Source organism: Tauraco erythrolophus, chromosome 25 (genome assembly GCF_009769465.1).
Source record: "Tauraco erythrolophus isolate bTauEry1 chromosome 25, bTauEry1.pri, whole genome shotgun sequence".
NCBI classification, from domain to species: Eukaryota; Metazoa; Chordata; class Aves; order Musophagiformes; family Musophagidae; genus Tauraco; species Tauraco erythrolophus.
Genome location: NC_141489.1, coordinates 6,351,452 through 6,369,045, shown reverse-complemented (window position 1 = coordinate 6,369,045; position 17,594 = coordinate 6,351,452). Strand labels below are relative to the sequence as shown.

At 46.9% G+C, this 17,594-nt stretch overlaps 1 protein-coding gene across 1 annotated transcript; it reads left to right on the top strand.

Annotated features, from left to right (window-relative positions):
• Positions 1 to 4,755: 4,755 nt before the first annotated feature.
• Positions 4,756 to 5,061, top strand: LOC104379471 (feather keratin Cos2-3). The gene has a single exon (XM_009986753.2). It carries the CDS (start codon positions 4,756 to 4,758, stop codon positions 5,059 to 5,061), a length of 306 nt encoding a protein of 101 aa, XP_009985055.2.
• The last annotated feature ends 12,533 nt before the right edge of the window (positions 5,062 to 17,594 follow it).

Genomic DNA, 17,594 nt, shown 5'->3' with positions numbered 1-17,594 from the left:
AAATATCATCCACATATTGTAAAAGAATGCCATTGCCTGGAGGCCTTTCCCAAAGTTCCAATTCCCTTGCTAATTGGTTCCCAAAAATTGTAGGGCTGTTTTTAAATCCTTGAGGTAACACTGTCCAAGTGAGTTGAGTTTTACGTCCCGAATCGGGGTTTTCCCATTCAAAAGCAAATAAATTACGTCTTTCAGGGTCCAAGGTGAGGCACAAGAATGCATCCTTTAAATAGAACTGTGAACCATTCATATGTTTCTTTCAGGCTGATTAACAAAGTGTACGGGTTTGGTACTACTGGATACAGATCCTCCACAATTCTGTTTATTGCTCTTAAGTCTTGTACTATTCTGTATTTCCCATCTGTTTTCTTTACTGGTAAAATTGGGATATTATATTCTGATTCACATTCAATCAGTAACCTAAACTTCTGGAATTTTTCAATTGTTTCTTTTATGCCCTTTCAGTCTTCCAACTTTAAAGGATATTGTTTTATTCTAACTGCACCAGAACCAGGGTTTACTTCCACCTTTATCGGTACAGCGTTCTTTGCTTTATCTGGAATCTCAGAAGCCCATACCCCTGGATACACTTGATCTAAAATTTCTTCAATCTCTGAGGTACCTTCAGGTGGCTTTTCAATTTGGATCATAGCCAAACTTAAAACTTCAATTAATCGATCGTCTTTTACTTTCAATTCTACCTTACCCTTTTCAAAAATTATTTGTGCTTCCAATTGCTCTAATAGGTCCTCTCCAAGTAAAGGTTTTGGAGATACTGGTAAATAAAGGAATTGATGAATCCCTACTTGTTTTCCAATCTAAAATTTAATTGGCTGTAGAAAGAAAGCCTTTTCTGCTGGCCAGTGGCTCCTATTACAGTTACAAAATCATGATCTACAGGTGTTAGGTTTTGATTTAATACAGAATATGATGCACCCATATCTATTAAAAATTCTACTTCCTCATTCTGGTTCCCTAGCTTTAATTTAACCAGTGGATCTGCCAGGGTAGATTCCCCAGGTCCCTGTCATTTAGCTTCAGCAACCACCTCAGGCTTTAATTTAGGGCATTCCTTTTTCCAATGCCCTTGTTTTCCACAGTAAGCACACTGATCTGATCGTAATGTTGTTTGGAAACTCCCTCGAGATCCCCGGCGAGGCCCTCCTCTGCCTCTACCTCCACCTCCAGGGGATCCTTGGGGTCCTGCACTTTGTTGTTGTAATGCCGAGATTGTTGCTGTGGCTAATGCTCTACTTAATTTTCTCCTTTCATTGCTTTCTCTGTTCCTGTACACCCTCCATGCTTCTTCAATTAATTTTTTTAAATTCCGCACTTCAGGCTCTTTTAGTTTTTGGAGTTTTCTTCTAATATCGTCTGATGACTGGCCCAAAAACAACGATACCAATTGTTGCTGCCCTATTTCAGATGAGGGGTCTAAAGTAGTATATTTACTCATCGCGAATCGTAATCTAAGAATTCCGTGGGGGTTTCAGTTTGCCCTTGCTTTGCAGCATAAAGTGCTGACCAATTTACAGCCTTTGGGATCGCGTTTTCTAGTACAAATTTTATCCAATTTTGATATTGCCTTTAACCCCTTTATTGTTGGGTAACAAACCTAGGATGAGTCAGAGATGAATTGAAAAAGGCAGCAGATCAGAGCATTAAGGCACCCCCTTAACGTACCAGGCCACAACTTTCCCTATCACTTCACTTGGGTTCTGGCCCAGAAAGGGTGATGCCAGAAAACCCCAAACCAGCAAGTTTGGGGCCTGCGCATCTAGTGGAAAATACCAGAATATTTCACCATGCGAGCTGGGCTGAAATGGAAAAGTACCTGACGAAAGTCAATTAGCTCAGACTCTACAAAGCGTGATTCAAAGTGAAAATCTTTGAAGTATAGAATCATAGAACAGTTTGGAAGTATAGAATCATAGAACAGTTTGGGTGGGAAGAGACCTCTAGTTCTAAACCCTCTGCCATGGAAAGGGACAATTTCCACTAGATCAGGTTGCTTAAAACCTCATCCAATCTGGTCTTGAACACTTCCAGGGATGGAGCAGTCACAACTTCTCTGGGCAACCTGTTCCAGTGCCTCACCACCCTCAATGTAAAAAATTTTCTTCCTTATCTCTGATTTAAATCTCTCCTCTTTCAACTTAAAGCCATTGCCCCTTGTGCTGTCACTACATGTCTTGTAAAAAGCCCCTCTCCAGCTTTCTTGTAGGCTGCCTTTTGGTACTGGGAGGCTGCTGGAAGGTCTCACCGGAGCCTTCTCTTCTCCATGCTGAACAACGTCAACTCTCTCAGCCTGTCTTCATAGGAGAGGTGCTCCAGCCCATGGACCATCTCAAGTATTGCCCATTGATGAATGCCAATGCACATTATGAGTATTTTCTCTAAACTCAAGACGGAAATTTTACCTATAGGCTAATGTATCTATGTGTTTGAATATACGCATTTACCTTCACAAGTGTGAGTGAAGTCTATATTTTACTGGATCCAAATATTTCTATCTGTATGTGCACTTTATGTTTTATACGTATGCCCATATATGTATTTTGATTTAGGATACCTTACAGTAAGTTAGTGTGAATCTTGTCATTTTTGAATCTGCAATGAAGTTGCTGTTTTAATTATAACATATCCTACTGAATCATCTTGTTAATCTTTAAACTGGTTAATCATCAAGTGCTGTTAAAATTTAACCTTTGATCTACCTCATACCATTAAGAAACCTTGAATTGCTGCTAAATCATAACTGTGTTAAAACATTTAATCCACAACAGACTCACAGATATCACAGAGGCTGTGTCAGGACAAAGGCAATGTTCTGAGAGATGGCAAAGCTCTAGATGTGCATATGCTGTTATGAAACAAGCTACAGAAATGTTAGTATTGTACTCCAGAGTCATAGAATCATAGAATCATAGAATGGTTAGGGCTGGAAGGGACCTTCAAAGGTCATCTAGTCCAACCCCCCTGCAAGGAACAGGGATATCTCCAACTAGATCAGGTTGCTCAGGGCCTCGTCCAACCTGGCCTTGAACGTCTCCAGGGATGGAGCATCCACCACCTCTCTGGGCAACCTGTTCCAGTGTTCTACAACTCTTATGGTAAAAAATTTTTTCCTAATATCCAACCTGAATCTACCTCCCTCTATTTTAAAACCATTACCCCTTGTCCTATCCCAACTGGCCCTCCTGAACAGCCTCTCCCCATCTTTCTTGTAGGCCCCCTTGAGGTACTGGAAGACCGCTATCAGGTCACCCCGGAGCCTCCTCTTCATGTACCCTTTGGCATGGTTCCATGAGACAGTGGGCGCATCCTCATCAATAAAAGCACAAGAGGACATATCGTAAGCTGGAGAAAAGAGGCAACCATACAGCTCATCTGGTTGTCTTACAATGTTGATGTTGAATAGGTCAGATCTCTGTCTAGGTTTTCCCCATAGAGAATTTAAAACTATTTTTGTCATTTGGCATTTTTCAGGGTTTTCCTTACCGTGTTGGGGCTACAAAACAATATCTTCTTTCTGCCTGTCAAGTTTCAATGTTTCGTACAGTGAGTAATGCCTGATGTAAATTAATAACTCTGTATCCCTGTAGATATTGCCTAGCTCCAAACCTCTGGATCAGCCAGTGCCGCTTCCTGTTAAGCTCCATGGAAGCCATGAGGTGGAGTGCTGCTTCCTCTGCCCTTGCTATATTTAAAACAAGAGTTAAAAATGGGAATTGGGAGTGCAGATGACAGCTTCCAGAGGCAAAAATACTCATTGTGTTGGGAGGGAGGGAGGGAAAGAGAAAGACATAGATTATCCTAACTCAAGGAAAGCCCTCGGGTGACCAGTCAAAGATCGCAGGGCTGGGAGCAGCCGGGTCCCTTCCTGTCAACAAAGCCATAGGCAACTCCACCAGTGTGCCCCAGGACAACATCATTTGCCTACACTGCACTCACCTGGCACTTGAGCCAAGTCTTCTGCCAGCACTGTCACATTCCTGCCCCAGAAATCCTGAGGCCTGTTGTTCCCAACGCTCAGAAGAAGCCTTCATGAGGGAAGGGATATGGCATAAACCAGGAAATGAACAGGTAGTGTTGTGGAAAACAACTACCGAGCCCATGTCATTAACTGGGATGTTTTCCGTTCATCATGAACACCTTAGAATTTGCCACTTCCGTAGAAGCTACCTCTGGGCCTGGGGCAGGTCAGGGCCACCATAAAAGCCAGCCCAAGTCCTCACTTCCTCATCTACTTCTCTTGCCTTGTTTTCCTTGAAAACCAGGTGAGTCTGAAGCCCTTTCATCATGTCCTTTTTCTGATCATGCAAATGCATGCTCCTCCATTCTATACTGGGTTGTAGTGCTGCTTTTCACAGGAGAGAGAGGGAACACGAAGGTCTTCCTCAGAGAGTGTCTGAGAGTTGTTTGAGGGAGCTTTTTCTTTTAAGAGAGAGGCAGCAATCTCTTTGGCCCTAGTGACACTTTGCATTTCCTTGCAAAGAGGATCTGCAACTTGGTTGAGGTTGCCCTTCTCTGAAAAGTTTGGCAGCAGCCTCGCTGGGCCTGGGTGATCCTTGCAGTACTGTGTCTGTCTGGTAACTGTTTTGCCTCACTAAACAGTTTCTAACTCACGGCTCAGCAGATGCCTTTGACATGTTTGTGGTGGAGTGACAGACTCCTGGTAGACTGCTGCTCATGTGTTCCTGTGCTCTGCTTTCTCCCTGCCCTCTTTCCGAGGTGCTTCTGCAGCCCAGAGACATGTCCTGCTACGACCAGTGCCTGCCATGCCGACCCTGTGGCCCCACCCCCCTGGCCAACAGCTGCAACGAGCCCTGTGTCAGGCAGTGCCAGAACTCCACCGTTGTCATTGAGCCTCCTGCTGTAGTGGTGGCCCTTCCCGGCCCCATCCTCAGCTCCTTCCCACAGAACACCGTTGTGGGCTCCTCCACCTCTGCTGCTGTTGGCAGCATCCTCAGCTGTGATGGAGTGCCCATCGACTCTGGGTCGCTTGATCTCTCCTTCATTGCCAGCCGCTACTGCGGCAGAAGCATTTTCCCTTGCTAAAACCACTGGTGACAGCCCGGACAAGGACCCCCACGAACCTAGAAGGTGATGCTGGACTGAGGACAGAGCTCCTGGCCATCAGTTTCAGAGAGGCTGAGCATCCAGTTATGCCCTTCCAAAGAAGGGCAGCTGGGAGTCTCTGAAAACATGGCCAAAGTCTAACTCCCCAACCTTACACTCTCTCCCATCTCTTTCTTGTCTTTTGTTTTTCTGGGCAGGTAAGACACCCCAGCCAACCGAGGGGATCTGCTGACCCCGGTCCCTCCATGTGACAGCCAGACTTTGACAGCTCTTAGTGCTCTCCCTGCTCTGGCCCTCTCTTCTAGAACTGAACTTATTTCCCACTTCAGAGTCATTAAAGTTTACTGCTTTCCAGTCTCTTGCTTCCATGTAACCCTTTTTTGATGCCTTTGTCTCAAGTTGTCAAGGAAGAAAGGCATTGTCATGGGTGTTGGTGGGTAAAGTGGGGGCAGAAGCAGATTTTTCATCATTCTTAAAGGAAGGGGAGGGGCCAATGCAGGACAGTGGGTCCCTTCCGGTCACTGTACCTTGGAGTTAAAGAAGACATATACAGCTCCTCCTAAGTCAGTGGCTATTAGGCTCTGCATTCTGGCATAAGGTCTTCGACATGGTCCCCTACAACATCCTTCTCTCTAAATTCAAGAGATATGGATTTGGTGAGGTGACTGCTCAGTGGATGAGGAATTGTTTGTATGGTCACATCCAGACGGTAGCGGTCAACAGCAAAATGTCCAGATGGAGACTGGTGACAAGTGGTGTCAAGTATTGGCACTGGTATTGTTTAATGTCTTCATCAATGACATAGACAGTGGATCAAGTGCACCCTCAGCAACTGTGCAGAAGACACCAAGCTTAGTGGTGCAATTGACATGTCTGAGGGATGAGATGCCTTCCAGAGGGACCTTGACAAGCTCAAGACGTGGGCCCATGTGAAACTCATGAAGTTTCACAAGGTCAAGTGAAAAGCCCTGCACATGGGTCAGAGCAACCCTGGTATCTGGTATACAGGTTGGGGAATGAAGAGATTCAGAGTAGCCTTACAGAGAAGGACTTGGGTGTATTGATGAATGAAAAGCTGGACATGAGCTGGTAAGTATGAACTTGCAGCCCAGAAAGCCAACCATATCCTGGTCTGCATCCAAAGAAGTGTGGCCAGCAGTTCAAGGGAGGTAATTCTCCCCCTCTACTCTGCTCTTGTGAGACATCACCTGGAGTGCTGTGCTCAGCCCTGGAGCCCTCAACACAGGAAAGACATGGACCTGTTGAAGCAGGTCCACAGGAAGGCCACAAAAATGATCAGAAGGATGGACATCTGTGCTATGTGGAAAGGGGCAGAGAGTTTGGTGTCATTCAGCCTGGAGAAGAGAACGCTTCGGAGAAATCTTATTGCAGGCCTTCGGTATTCAAAGGATGCTTATAAGAAAGATGATGACAAACTTTTTGGCAGGATGTGTTACAATAGGACAAGGGTAATGGTTTTAAACTAAAAGAGGGTAGGTTCAGACTAATCTGTAGGGAAGAAAGTTTTTGCAATGAGGGTGGTGAGACACTTGAACAGGTTGCCCAGAGAGGTGATAGATGCTTCATCCCTGGAAACATTCAAGGTCAGGCTGGACAGAGTAACCTGATCTACTTGAAGATGTCCCTGCTCATTGGAGCAGGACTGAACTAGATTATCTTTAAAGGTCCTTTCCAACCCAAATTATTCCATGACTCAACGTTTCCACGATTCTATGATTGCTGTTCAGATGCAGCTCTGTGGCTTTACAGTACGTCCCACAGATGGGAAGTCCAACCACTGCTAACCCCTAGTGAGGAGCCTGGTGCTGCTGTAGGTTCTGAGTGGTCAGCAGCTTGCAAGCTTGTGCAGAAGGGAGCTCCTCATGTTCCAGATAGACCCGTGCCGGGAGAAAAAGCTCAGTCAGAAGATGGCCTCAAAGGATTCAGGAGTGGGGATGAAAACAGCTTCTACAACAGCCCCAAGCCTTCATCTCCTTATACTCCCACCTGTTCCCAGAAGGACAGGGGATGGTCTGCAACCCAAGGGCAAGGATAACAAAGGCAGTTCACCTATAAACCCTCCACTCCCCAAACAGTTCCCTGCATAGCCCAGTAGTTGCACAGATGTGCAGGGCTAAGGTGACTCACAGACTGAAGTAGAAATCAGCTTGGCCAGAACACACACTAGGGCCCTCAGTCCCCTTGAGTACTCTCAGCTTAATGACCACAAATTTGTGTTGATTGGCAGGAAATTAAATTGTATAAAATTCCTCAAGCTGAGACTGCTTTGCCCATGGAAGGTACTTGAGAATGTTTTTCCTGTTCCTCTGGGTAGTGAGAGGCTTTTATGCCTCCAGCTCTGACTCTGCAGCCACAGCTCCACTGGTCCACACCACCAAGACTTATGTGTGTTTATGGAGACAGAAGAGGAATGGTGTATCTTGAAAGAGTAAGTAAAATGGAGAAAGAGTTTTCTTGATCAGGGAGAGGTGACAGATGAGCGTGGTAGAGAACATGTTGGAGAAAGTGTGGGTGAACTTCAGTTCTGGCAGTCGAGTCATAGCTGATCCATACATCCATGCATCTTAGTCTGTGTATTTCTTGCATTTCTTTTTGACTCTGACTTTTGAATTCCCCCAGGCCTAAAGCACTATGTCAGGCCAGCAGATAACTGCCAATAACGATCTTGGACTGTTTTGTCTTTCACAGGGAGCACAGAAGTGTGCTCGACCTGCTTCACTCACAAACATTGGAAAGTGTCATGCTTAACTTTACATTTGCTGTGTCTTCCTTTATTTTATTGCTATACAGAAAAACACGAGACAGAGCAAGCATGACAGATTCCTCTTGGATTGGCTGCCCTGGGTGAAGTTACAGGAAATGGGAAGACAAGACACTGAAATTAATCCAATCTTGAAAGCACTTCCTCTCCAGACAAGAGCAACCCAGTTGGTACTGGTGAGACTTAATGTGCCAGCTATTATTAATTGCGATTATGATGAACACATTACAGACTAGTGCCCTGACCTCAGCATCAGCAGCTTGTGGGGAGCCTAGCTTGTCTCAGGTCCAGCAGTAGGAGCACGTCACTTCAACACTGCCACCTGCATAGGATCACAGCATTTCACTCCTAAGAAGATGACTAGATCACCAGGGAGTGGTAAGGTCTCATGTAGTTACTGCTCACCTTTCTGAGGACATCAGAGAAGACAACATAACTTCTCCTAAGGAGGACGGGTAGCCTCTGGCCGAGATTGGGCTGTTGGTACCAACCAGTGTGGCTGTAGACCTCATGCTATCCAGATCTTCTCCTTCTTATCATCAGTAGATTGCAGAAGCAGGAAAAGCTGGGGATACAGCAAGAGGAAGGGGAGACTGAAATGTCTCTAAGGGGGCTCAAGTCCAAGAAGCATCAGGACAAGTGCAAAAGGCAGTGCATGGGAAGCGTCTGGGGAAATGGGAAGGAGGGGCACAGAAGTAAAAAGCAGCCCCAGTAGACATGAGAGAAGGATCTTGCCCCTACACAGGCAGAACAGGGGAGGCAATTCCCTCCTGGTGATGTTCAAGGCTCCTGATCGTGACACTCCTCCACATATCTTCTGAACTGCCAACAAAATATCCCTGCCCAGCATATGCCCTGCTTGGCTGGCAGCTGTCTCTGTGTATAGAGGAGCTCCCCAAACAGTTCAGTGAAGCCTGATGCGTGCACACATGCATTCCTGATCATGCCAGGCTGAAAACATCAATGTCTGACAAACATTTGTCCTTTGCAGACCTGCAAGGATTCAGAAGGAGGATTGCAAGTTCAGCCAGAGCTCAGATCATCCCACGCTGCTGGATTCAGCCTCCACAATCACCTGAGCAAAAATATATCTGCTGCAAGCCAGATGTTGATGTGAATGCTCTCATGTGGTCAGCCTGAACTGAGCAGAGTGGGGGAAACTGACACAGGGGCTGTCAAATGTACTAGGAAGCCTCAGTTCATCGCTTGTGCTCCTCTCCATTCACGTATTTCCACTTTCTTGGTGTCATGGTTTAGGCCAATCCAGCAACTAAACTCCATACAGCTGTTCTCTCACTCCTTCCCCAGTGAAGCAGAGAAGAGAAATATATAATAAAAGGACTGAGGGTCGAGACAAGAACAGAGAAGGAGCACCCACCAGTCATGGCCCTGGGCAAAACAGACTCAGCTTTCTTAAAGCAAAACAATTTATTAACAGTTACTTGAAAGGATAAAAAAAAAAAAAAACCCAACACATTAACAGTTACTTGGAAAGAAACAAAAAAATAAAAACATAAAAATAAAAAAAACCCCAAAGCCAGATCTTAAAAACAACACCTTCCCTCCCCCCTTTTCCATTTCTTCCTGGCTTTACCTCCTCCCCCAGGAGCGCAGGGGGACAGGGAATGGGGGAGTGCAGGTCAGGTCATCCCATGTTGTTACTGACGCTCCTTTTCTTATAAGAGGAAGACTCTTTACACCCTTTTCCCTTGCTCCAGTGGATCCCCTACTCATGAGGCAATCCACAGACTTTTCCAGCATTAATCCTACCCTCAGGATGCAATCCTTCCCCATTGGATTGCTCCAGTGCGGGCTTTAACTACAACATAGGGAGTTGCCACTCACTCTGACACGGGTCGTCTCAGGGGCTTTAGATGTGTCTCTACTTTGTCACGCGTCCCATTCTTCACGACCTTCCTCAGGCACAGGCATCTCTGCTCCAGCATGGGCTTCTCCATGGGCTGCGAGTGGGTCTCTGCTCCACTGAGTCTGTCCCGGCTGCAGGGGAGCCACTGCCATCTCGCCACCAGTTGCAGGGGAAACTCAGCTCCAGCACACCTCGTCCTGTTCCATCTTCACTGACCTGGTGTCAGTGTGGCCGTTTCTCTCAGATCTCAGCCCTCTCTGGGTGAACTCGGCCCAGTGGGCACCCCGGGAGCGGGGCGCTCCCCGAGTTCCCCAGGCGGCTCCAACGTGGCCATCCTCAGTGGGTGGCGCTTGCACGGCATGGGCAGCTGCCCAGCCAGGAGCCGGGGAGAGGGGGAAGCACCCTCCTCCCTTCTCTCCTTACTCCTGGGCAAAACCACCTTTTCTGGTTCCTTTCTCCCAACTTAAATAGAGCAATTCGCAGAGGCGCTGATTGGCTCAGCCCTGAGGGGGATGGGAGTCCGATCTGGTGGCCAGAACTGGGTCTGACCTGGTTCCAAAACCAGGGAAGTCACAGGGAGCAAATCCCCTCTCCTGCCACCAGAACCCCTTTACATCAAACCCAGCACACTTGAGAACTGGGGGATCCAGTTCTTGCTGAAGCTATGTTATCCTGTCAAGAAATGCCTACACTGGTAAGGTCCGCTCTGATGGGGTTTTGAAGAAAACTCATTAAAAACAATGAAGTTTTTTTTTCTGATGAAAAAAAAAAAAGCTTTCTGCAAGGGACTGACTGCAAGGCTCATGTGAATCTCTGACTGTTTCCTTCCAGCCCTTGGTGCTGTGCAGAGCTCACAGATGAGAATGGAAAAGAGCTCTTTGCACAGCCCACAGCAAATATTCTCCTGTTCTAGGGTGTACAGGGAAACAAGTTCCAAGGTAGAGATACTTTCACTGCCTTCCCTGTCCTCTCAAGCTACAGAAGTTGTCCCCTCCTGGAAGAATATAATGGCTTGCAAGTCTCTGGGTGCACTGAGGAAATAGTGCTGCAAGAGAAAAATCTCCCTTCCCCAAGCTCAGCCTTGCACAGACACGTGCCCTCCCTCCCCTGCCTTGTTGCACAGCCAAGGAAGCTCCCTGCACCAGGGTGTCTTGCACAGCACAGAGGTACAGAGACCCCAACTTCCTCCAGCTGCAGGAAGCTCTATTTCCCTGTGGTGTTCAGCACTGCAGTGTGATGGTCACCATGCTTGGGGCCAGCCGATGCTTAATAAGAGACCAGCTGTGGGGCTTAATCTACAAGTAGCTACTGGTATCTACTGATACCAGAACAAGCCATAAAAGTTAGCAGTCTGGTAGGTGCAGGTGGACTGGAAGGTGCCTCTACTATGACTTGTCCTTCCTGCTGGTTGATGGTGGTCTGCCCCATGGTGCCTGGGAGAAAGCAACCATCAGTGGCTGTGCAGGGAAAAGTTCCGAGATGTAAACCAAGAGAGGATACAAAGTGTCAGAGAAGATTTCCTGTGCCTTTCTCTGCAGCAAGCGCCCCATGGATGGGAACAGCAAGGCGATGAGTGTCTTCGGGCAGGAGGTCAGAGACCTCAGGTCAGTGTGGATCCCACAGCACAATAATGCCAATTACCTCCCACAGGCATACCCCCAGAGAGAGAAAGGTCTTCCAGGACACTTCCAGCAGGGTAAGGGACAATGGGAACTCCTGCAAGATGTTTCATCCTGTTCCCTGTTCCCTGTCCTCTTGGAAGTATCTGAGGTCATGGGAGGGAAAAGGACTGCACTACGGACGTGCAGGAGGAATTAATAGCCATGACATGCTGCATGACATGTGCCAGTCACCTGAGACACCTTAAGAATATGGGTGGGATGAGGCAGCTTTCATGTCCCTTCATAAGCTTTCAAAATTCCTGTGCATTTGGGTTACCAGGTCAGAAAATTTGTACTGCTGTAATAGAAAAGGGCTTCTGCAATGATATGTCTATGAAACACTGGGCCCAGAAAGATCAGCTGAGAGAGGTGGGAAGAGATGGAGAATATGTTTCTTCTTGGTCTCATCTTTTCTTTCCTTTCCCATCAGTAAGAGCAGCTTGAGAAAACAGGTGCAAACCAACATGTGTTAACTGCTGTTTTCCATCATTTGCCCATAATTCAAGAGCAACTGTCTGCAGAGAACTGTTAAGCGAGAGGGAATCTCCTGGGGAGAAGAGGAATCATGCTTCCAATCAAAGCCCAATGGTTGCCTCAGGCAGACAGCAAGGATGAGATGCCTAAGGTGCATGCTGAGGATAGATCCTCCTGCATGAGAGCAGAGCTGCCAGAAGTGACTCCACAAGAGGAACAAAGAATGAAACAGAGAGGAGAAAATGCTTGTTCTTAGCATGACTGAAATACCTGTGCTGTGGTCCTCCCTCTTCCAGCAGTGACGTGTTACTCCTGCAGCCAAGACAGTGAGGCAACCTGATGGCTCTGGATTCCCCATGGTGGGAAGGGTCTCTTCCTGGTCCAATATCCCAGTAGAGTCCTGCCATCCACAGTGAGAAACACCTGCTTTTCTGCACATTCCTGATGGATGATTTAAGATTTTTGTTTTAGTCCCATTGAGTTTTTACACCATTTCCCTGGGGACGCTGCTATTTCTTCAGGAAATAGATGGGTCTTATGTTTCTACCACTTCTCTCTTTTCCTTTCTCTGCCACCTAGGAACAACATCTGTCCCCCGTATCTCCAGAAATACATGAGGAACCTGGTTGTGCAGCACTCCCGAGAATCTGGCTGTGTCCCCTATTCTGGCAGCATCACCTGCAACCCCAAAGAGGAACCAGGCTCCAATTACAACTTTAGACTCTGAAAAAGCCTTCACCAAATCTCTGCAATAATAATGTCATGCCTATAATCACATAAAAAACTCTCCCCTGAACTCCTTGCAGTAACAGAGTACTTTTGGCTCTTCAACCTTAATTGTGGCCAAAGAAACACAGAAATGGTGGGCATATAAACTAAAGAAGTTATTTGATGTCTTCTGCCTGCACTTCTCCATGACTACTCACAGGCCAGAACAGCAATGTTGAATATGTTAGAGGATAAGGAAGAAGAAAAGGAGGAAGTGCTTAGACTAATGGCTAGAAATGGTTATAAAATGTAGAGGCAAGAATGGATGATGGGACAGCACAGACCACACAGTCGTGGATCCTGGGCTCCCAGGAGTCATGAGCAGCATGTCTGCAGTCCTTCTACCATATTCTATATCTTTACGGGAAAGAGTACTCTGAACAGTAATGGAGTCTGACAACACGTAAACCAAATTTTATGGAGGCACTAAGACAGATAAGCAACAACATGCCCATATGGTGACTCACCGATCATTGATAACAAACACATAAGCAATGCCATGGCTCCGGCAGCCTGTCAAGGACACTGCATGTCCAGGTCATCTGACAGCACCAGCAAATCATGTATTTTTAGAATGTAGGTAAGAGTCCCACAGCCCCTTGGCTTCACCAATAGCAGTGTGACCATTGTGGTTTGCCCAACCAGTCACTAAACATCAAGCAGCTGCTCGCTCATGCTTCCAGACCGCTGGGGAATGGAGAAGAGAATTAAAGGAGAAAAGGGAAGGAGACTTGTGGGTTGAGATAAGCACAATACAATAGTAACAATAAAAGAAAACTAAAAGTAGTAATGACAATAATAATTAAAATTACAATATATAATGATAGTAATAAGTACAAACAAGTGATGCACAGTGTGATTACTCACCACCTCCTGACGAGTGTCCATTCCATCCCAGCTAGCGATCCTGAAACAGAGGAGTCCTGAAACCGCAATCCCAGTATAGCGAAAGCCCCAGAAAGTGGTTCAAAGAGAGAAAAAGAGAGAGAGAGAAACTTCTCGGTCAACCCTCATCTATATACTGGGCATGACGTTGCATGATATGGAATATTCCATTGGTCAGTTTGCACCTCAATCCTAAGTCTAAGATCAAATCATAAGCTAGGAGTTGTGGATCTTTTCTTCTGGCCACACCCCCCTAGCCTGCTGTGCACCTGCACACTGGCAAAACATGGGAAGCTGAAAAGTCCTTGATGTCTCAGCAACAACTATAAACATCAGTGTATTATCAACATTCTTCTCACAACAAATCTCATACTAAATCCAAAACATGGCACGATTCTAGCTACTAAAAAGAAAACTAACCCTGTCCCAGCCAAAACCAGGATAGTGACTTGAGAGAATCATACATGGATTCTGTGTGCTACATCCTGCCTATGCTGCCAATAGTGTTCGAGCACAGGGTGTCAGAAGGCACGATGGTAGTAAAATAGAATAGAACAGAACAGAACCGAATAGAACAGAACAGAAAAGAACGGAGTATTTTCAGCTGGAAGGGACCAACAACACATCTAGTCCAACTGTCTGACCACCTCAGGGCTGACCAGAAATTAAAGTATGTTATTAAGGACATTGTCCAAATGCCTCTTAAACACTGACAAGCATGGGGCATAGAACACCTCTCCAGGAAGCCTCTTGCAGTGTGTGACCGCTGTCTCCTTAAAGAAATGCTTCCTAATGTCCCGTCTAAACCTTCCCTGATGCAACTTTGAACCATTCCCACGAGCCTGTCACTGGATGCCAGGGAGAAAAGGTCAGCACCTCCCTTTCCACTTCCCCTCCTCAGGAAGCTGTAGAGAGCAATGAGGTCATCCCCCAGCCTCCTTTTCTCCAAACTAGATGACCCCAGAGTGCTTAGCTGATCCTCATAGGACATTCCTTCCAGCCCTTCACCAGCTTTGTTGACCTCCTCTGGATGTACTAAAGTACCTTAACTTCCTTCTTAAATTGTGAGGCCCAGCACTGCACACAGTGCCCAAGGTGAGGCCACAACAATGCTGAACGCAGCAGGATAGCCACCTCTTTCGACCGACCGGTTGTACTATGCTTGATGCATCCTGGGATGCAGTTTGCTCTCTTGGCTGCCAGGGCATGCTGCTGACTCCTGTTGAGCCTGCTGTCAACCAACACCTCCAAATCCCTTTGCACAAGGCTGCTCTCCAGCCACTCTCCTCCCAATTTATACTTGTGTCTGGTGTTACTTCATCCCAGGTGCAGAATCCAGAACTTAGACTTGTTAAATTTCATGCCATTAATTATTGCTCAATGCTCCAATGCTATCTTAGAGCATGGCATCCTGCACACAGAGAAGCATGAAGGAGTCCTCTGCAGACAGTGCAGAGAAGAACCTCCTTGAATCCACCCAAGTTCTGGCGTTGCCCACTAGCAGCAGCATCACAAAGGCTTGGGTACCTAGGGGACTGATAGCATATCAGAAGATGTAAGGATCAGAGCTGCTGGTGGAGAAATTGCATTGCAGCATTATGCTGTGTCACATCTAGATGGGTGTTTCTGATGGGAAATGCAGCTCAGAGACCTTCTGTGCATGACCTATGAAGCCAGAAATTCATTTTTACACTGTCAGACTACATATCCAGCTACCCATCACTTTAACAGCTTGCTCATTCTCCTCATTGTCAATGTCACTTTCTATCATCTAGAAAATGCTGATCCATGTATCTGTATAGTCTTATTTTGCAGGCTCACATCAATCCTAATGCTCAAGTCTGGCAGCTTGTACTGCTTTGAACAGTATCTCACAAGGGTTTGAGCCAATCAGGCTTTTTCTTTGTCACCTAATGACCTGTAGCAATAGTCACCTTCTCATTCAGAAGGAGGAGACATTAACTTTCTTGCTTCTCATTACGCTTGTGGTTCTTACCAAGTATTTTCTGCATAATTCACACCACATTGTCTGTCCATGCCTGGTACTTTAGCATTTCATCTCTTCTAGCATTGAACTATCTTTCCTTGCATGGCTTCAAGGACTTTGTTTGTTCCTACATAGGTAGGCCACATGTTCAGAGAATGACAAAATCATAGAATGTTTGGGTTGGAAGGAATCTTTAAAGATCACCTTGTCCAACCTCTCTGCAATGGGCAGGTCCTCAGATCAGTTGCTTAAAACCCCATCTGACTTGACTTTGTTTTATTAAACAATTATAGAAAAGAAGGTCTATATGCTCTCTTTTTCTTTCTTCTTCTAATCATCAATGTAGGAGCACTACATCACAAGGAACATGCAGACGTTAAAAAAAATGTGTGGAGTCTTAGTGCTCCTTTCATGTCCATTGATTCTTTCATGACAACGTCAAGTCTCAGCAGATCAAGTGAAGTTTGGAGGGCTGGGAGCATCGGAGGCCCTTCCTGTCAGCAGGATCATAAAATACTCACCAGGGTGCCCCAGGCCAGTATCACCTGGCTCCTTGGGATCCCTCTGGCTTTTAGTCCATCTCTTCTGCCCACACTGACACGTCCTTGCCCTGGAAATCCTGGGGCCACTCATCCCAGCATGCAAAAGAAGCATCCATGATGGAATGGCCATGACATAAAGCAGGAAAAGCAAAGACCATGTAGAGGGAAACAGCAACACATGCCATGTCATCACCTGGGATGTTTCTGTTCATCAGGAGCCTACAGGAAAATTGTTGCTGATGTGGTGCCTGCCTTTGGGCCTAAGGCTGTGTGAAGACAATATAAAAGCCAGTTCAACTGGTCGTTCTCTCAACCATTCCTGTCACCTCCTTCTCCTTGGGAACCAGGTGAGTTGGAACCCTCTTTTCTTCACCACCCTCTCCTATAGGACGAGGTCTTGCCTTCAAGGACAACTCAGCTGCTACCTGCTCTGAGATCGTGGTCATGGGAGAGGGCAGAGGAGAGACAGTCTGTCATGGAGAGAGGCTGAGGCTGGACTGAGTGGCTCTTTGCTACAGGCTAAGCAGGAGCATCCCTGGGCCTGGCTGCTGTCTGAAGGACTCCACTGGGCTCAGGCAATAAAGCCCTTGTTCCCCATCCTGTCCAGTTTCAACCTGCCCACACAGCATATGTCTTGACTTCCTTTTAGTGGTTTTGCAGACTCTTCCTGAGGTGTCCCTGTGCTCTGCTTCCTTCCTGCCCTCTCTCCCAGGTGCACCACCAGCCCTACGACGTGACCTGCTATGACAAGTGTCTGCCGTGTCAACCCTGCGGCCCGATCGCACTGGCCAACGGCTGCAACGAGCCCTGTCAGGCAGTGCCTGCTCTCCACCATTGTCCTTGAGCCTTCTTCCGTGGTGGTGATTCTTCCTGGACCCATCATCAGATCCTTCGTGCAGAACACCGTGGTGGGCTCTTCCACCTCCGCTGCCACTGGCAGTATCCTCAGCTCTCAGGGAGTGCCCATTAACTCTGGCTGCTGTGACCTCTCCTGTATCACCAGTCGCTACTGTGGCTTCTTCCCCCTTGCTGAAGCCACTGAGGACAACCTAGACAAGGAACCTCGGTTACACAGAAGATGATGCCCAACTGAACGACAGAGATCATGGACATTGTTTTGAGAGGGATTTGAGCACGCCGCGTTCCTTCTGCCAAGGGTGTCAGCCCTTTGGAAGGGGCCAGTCTGGGCTCTTTGAAGACACAGCCAATACCTCTCATTTCCTTCTGCCACTCTCTCCTTTCCTTCGTTTTCCGTTATTGTGTTCTGTTCCCTGGGCCATGAGGCTCACTAAATCCAGCTTGGGGGACCTGCTTGCCCCTCTCTCTCTGTGGGACACTGACTCGTGGCTACCTAGGGTGAACTTTTCACTGTGACTTCGTCTTGGAGACATCTTGTTTCCCTCTTTGCACTCATCAAACTCTGCTGCGTCCCAGCATCTGGCTCTGTGTGGTCCTTTCCTCTGCAGATGCTCCCTAAAGCTGTCCAGGGAGAAAGGAGAGATGCTGGGAGGGAAAAAAGGGGTGAAGAAGTGGACTCTTTCTCATT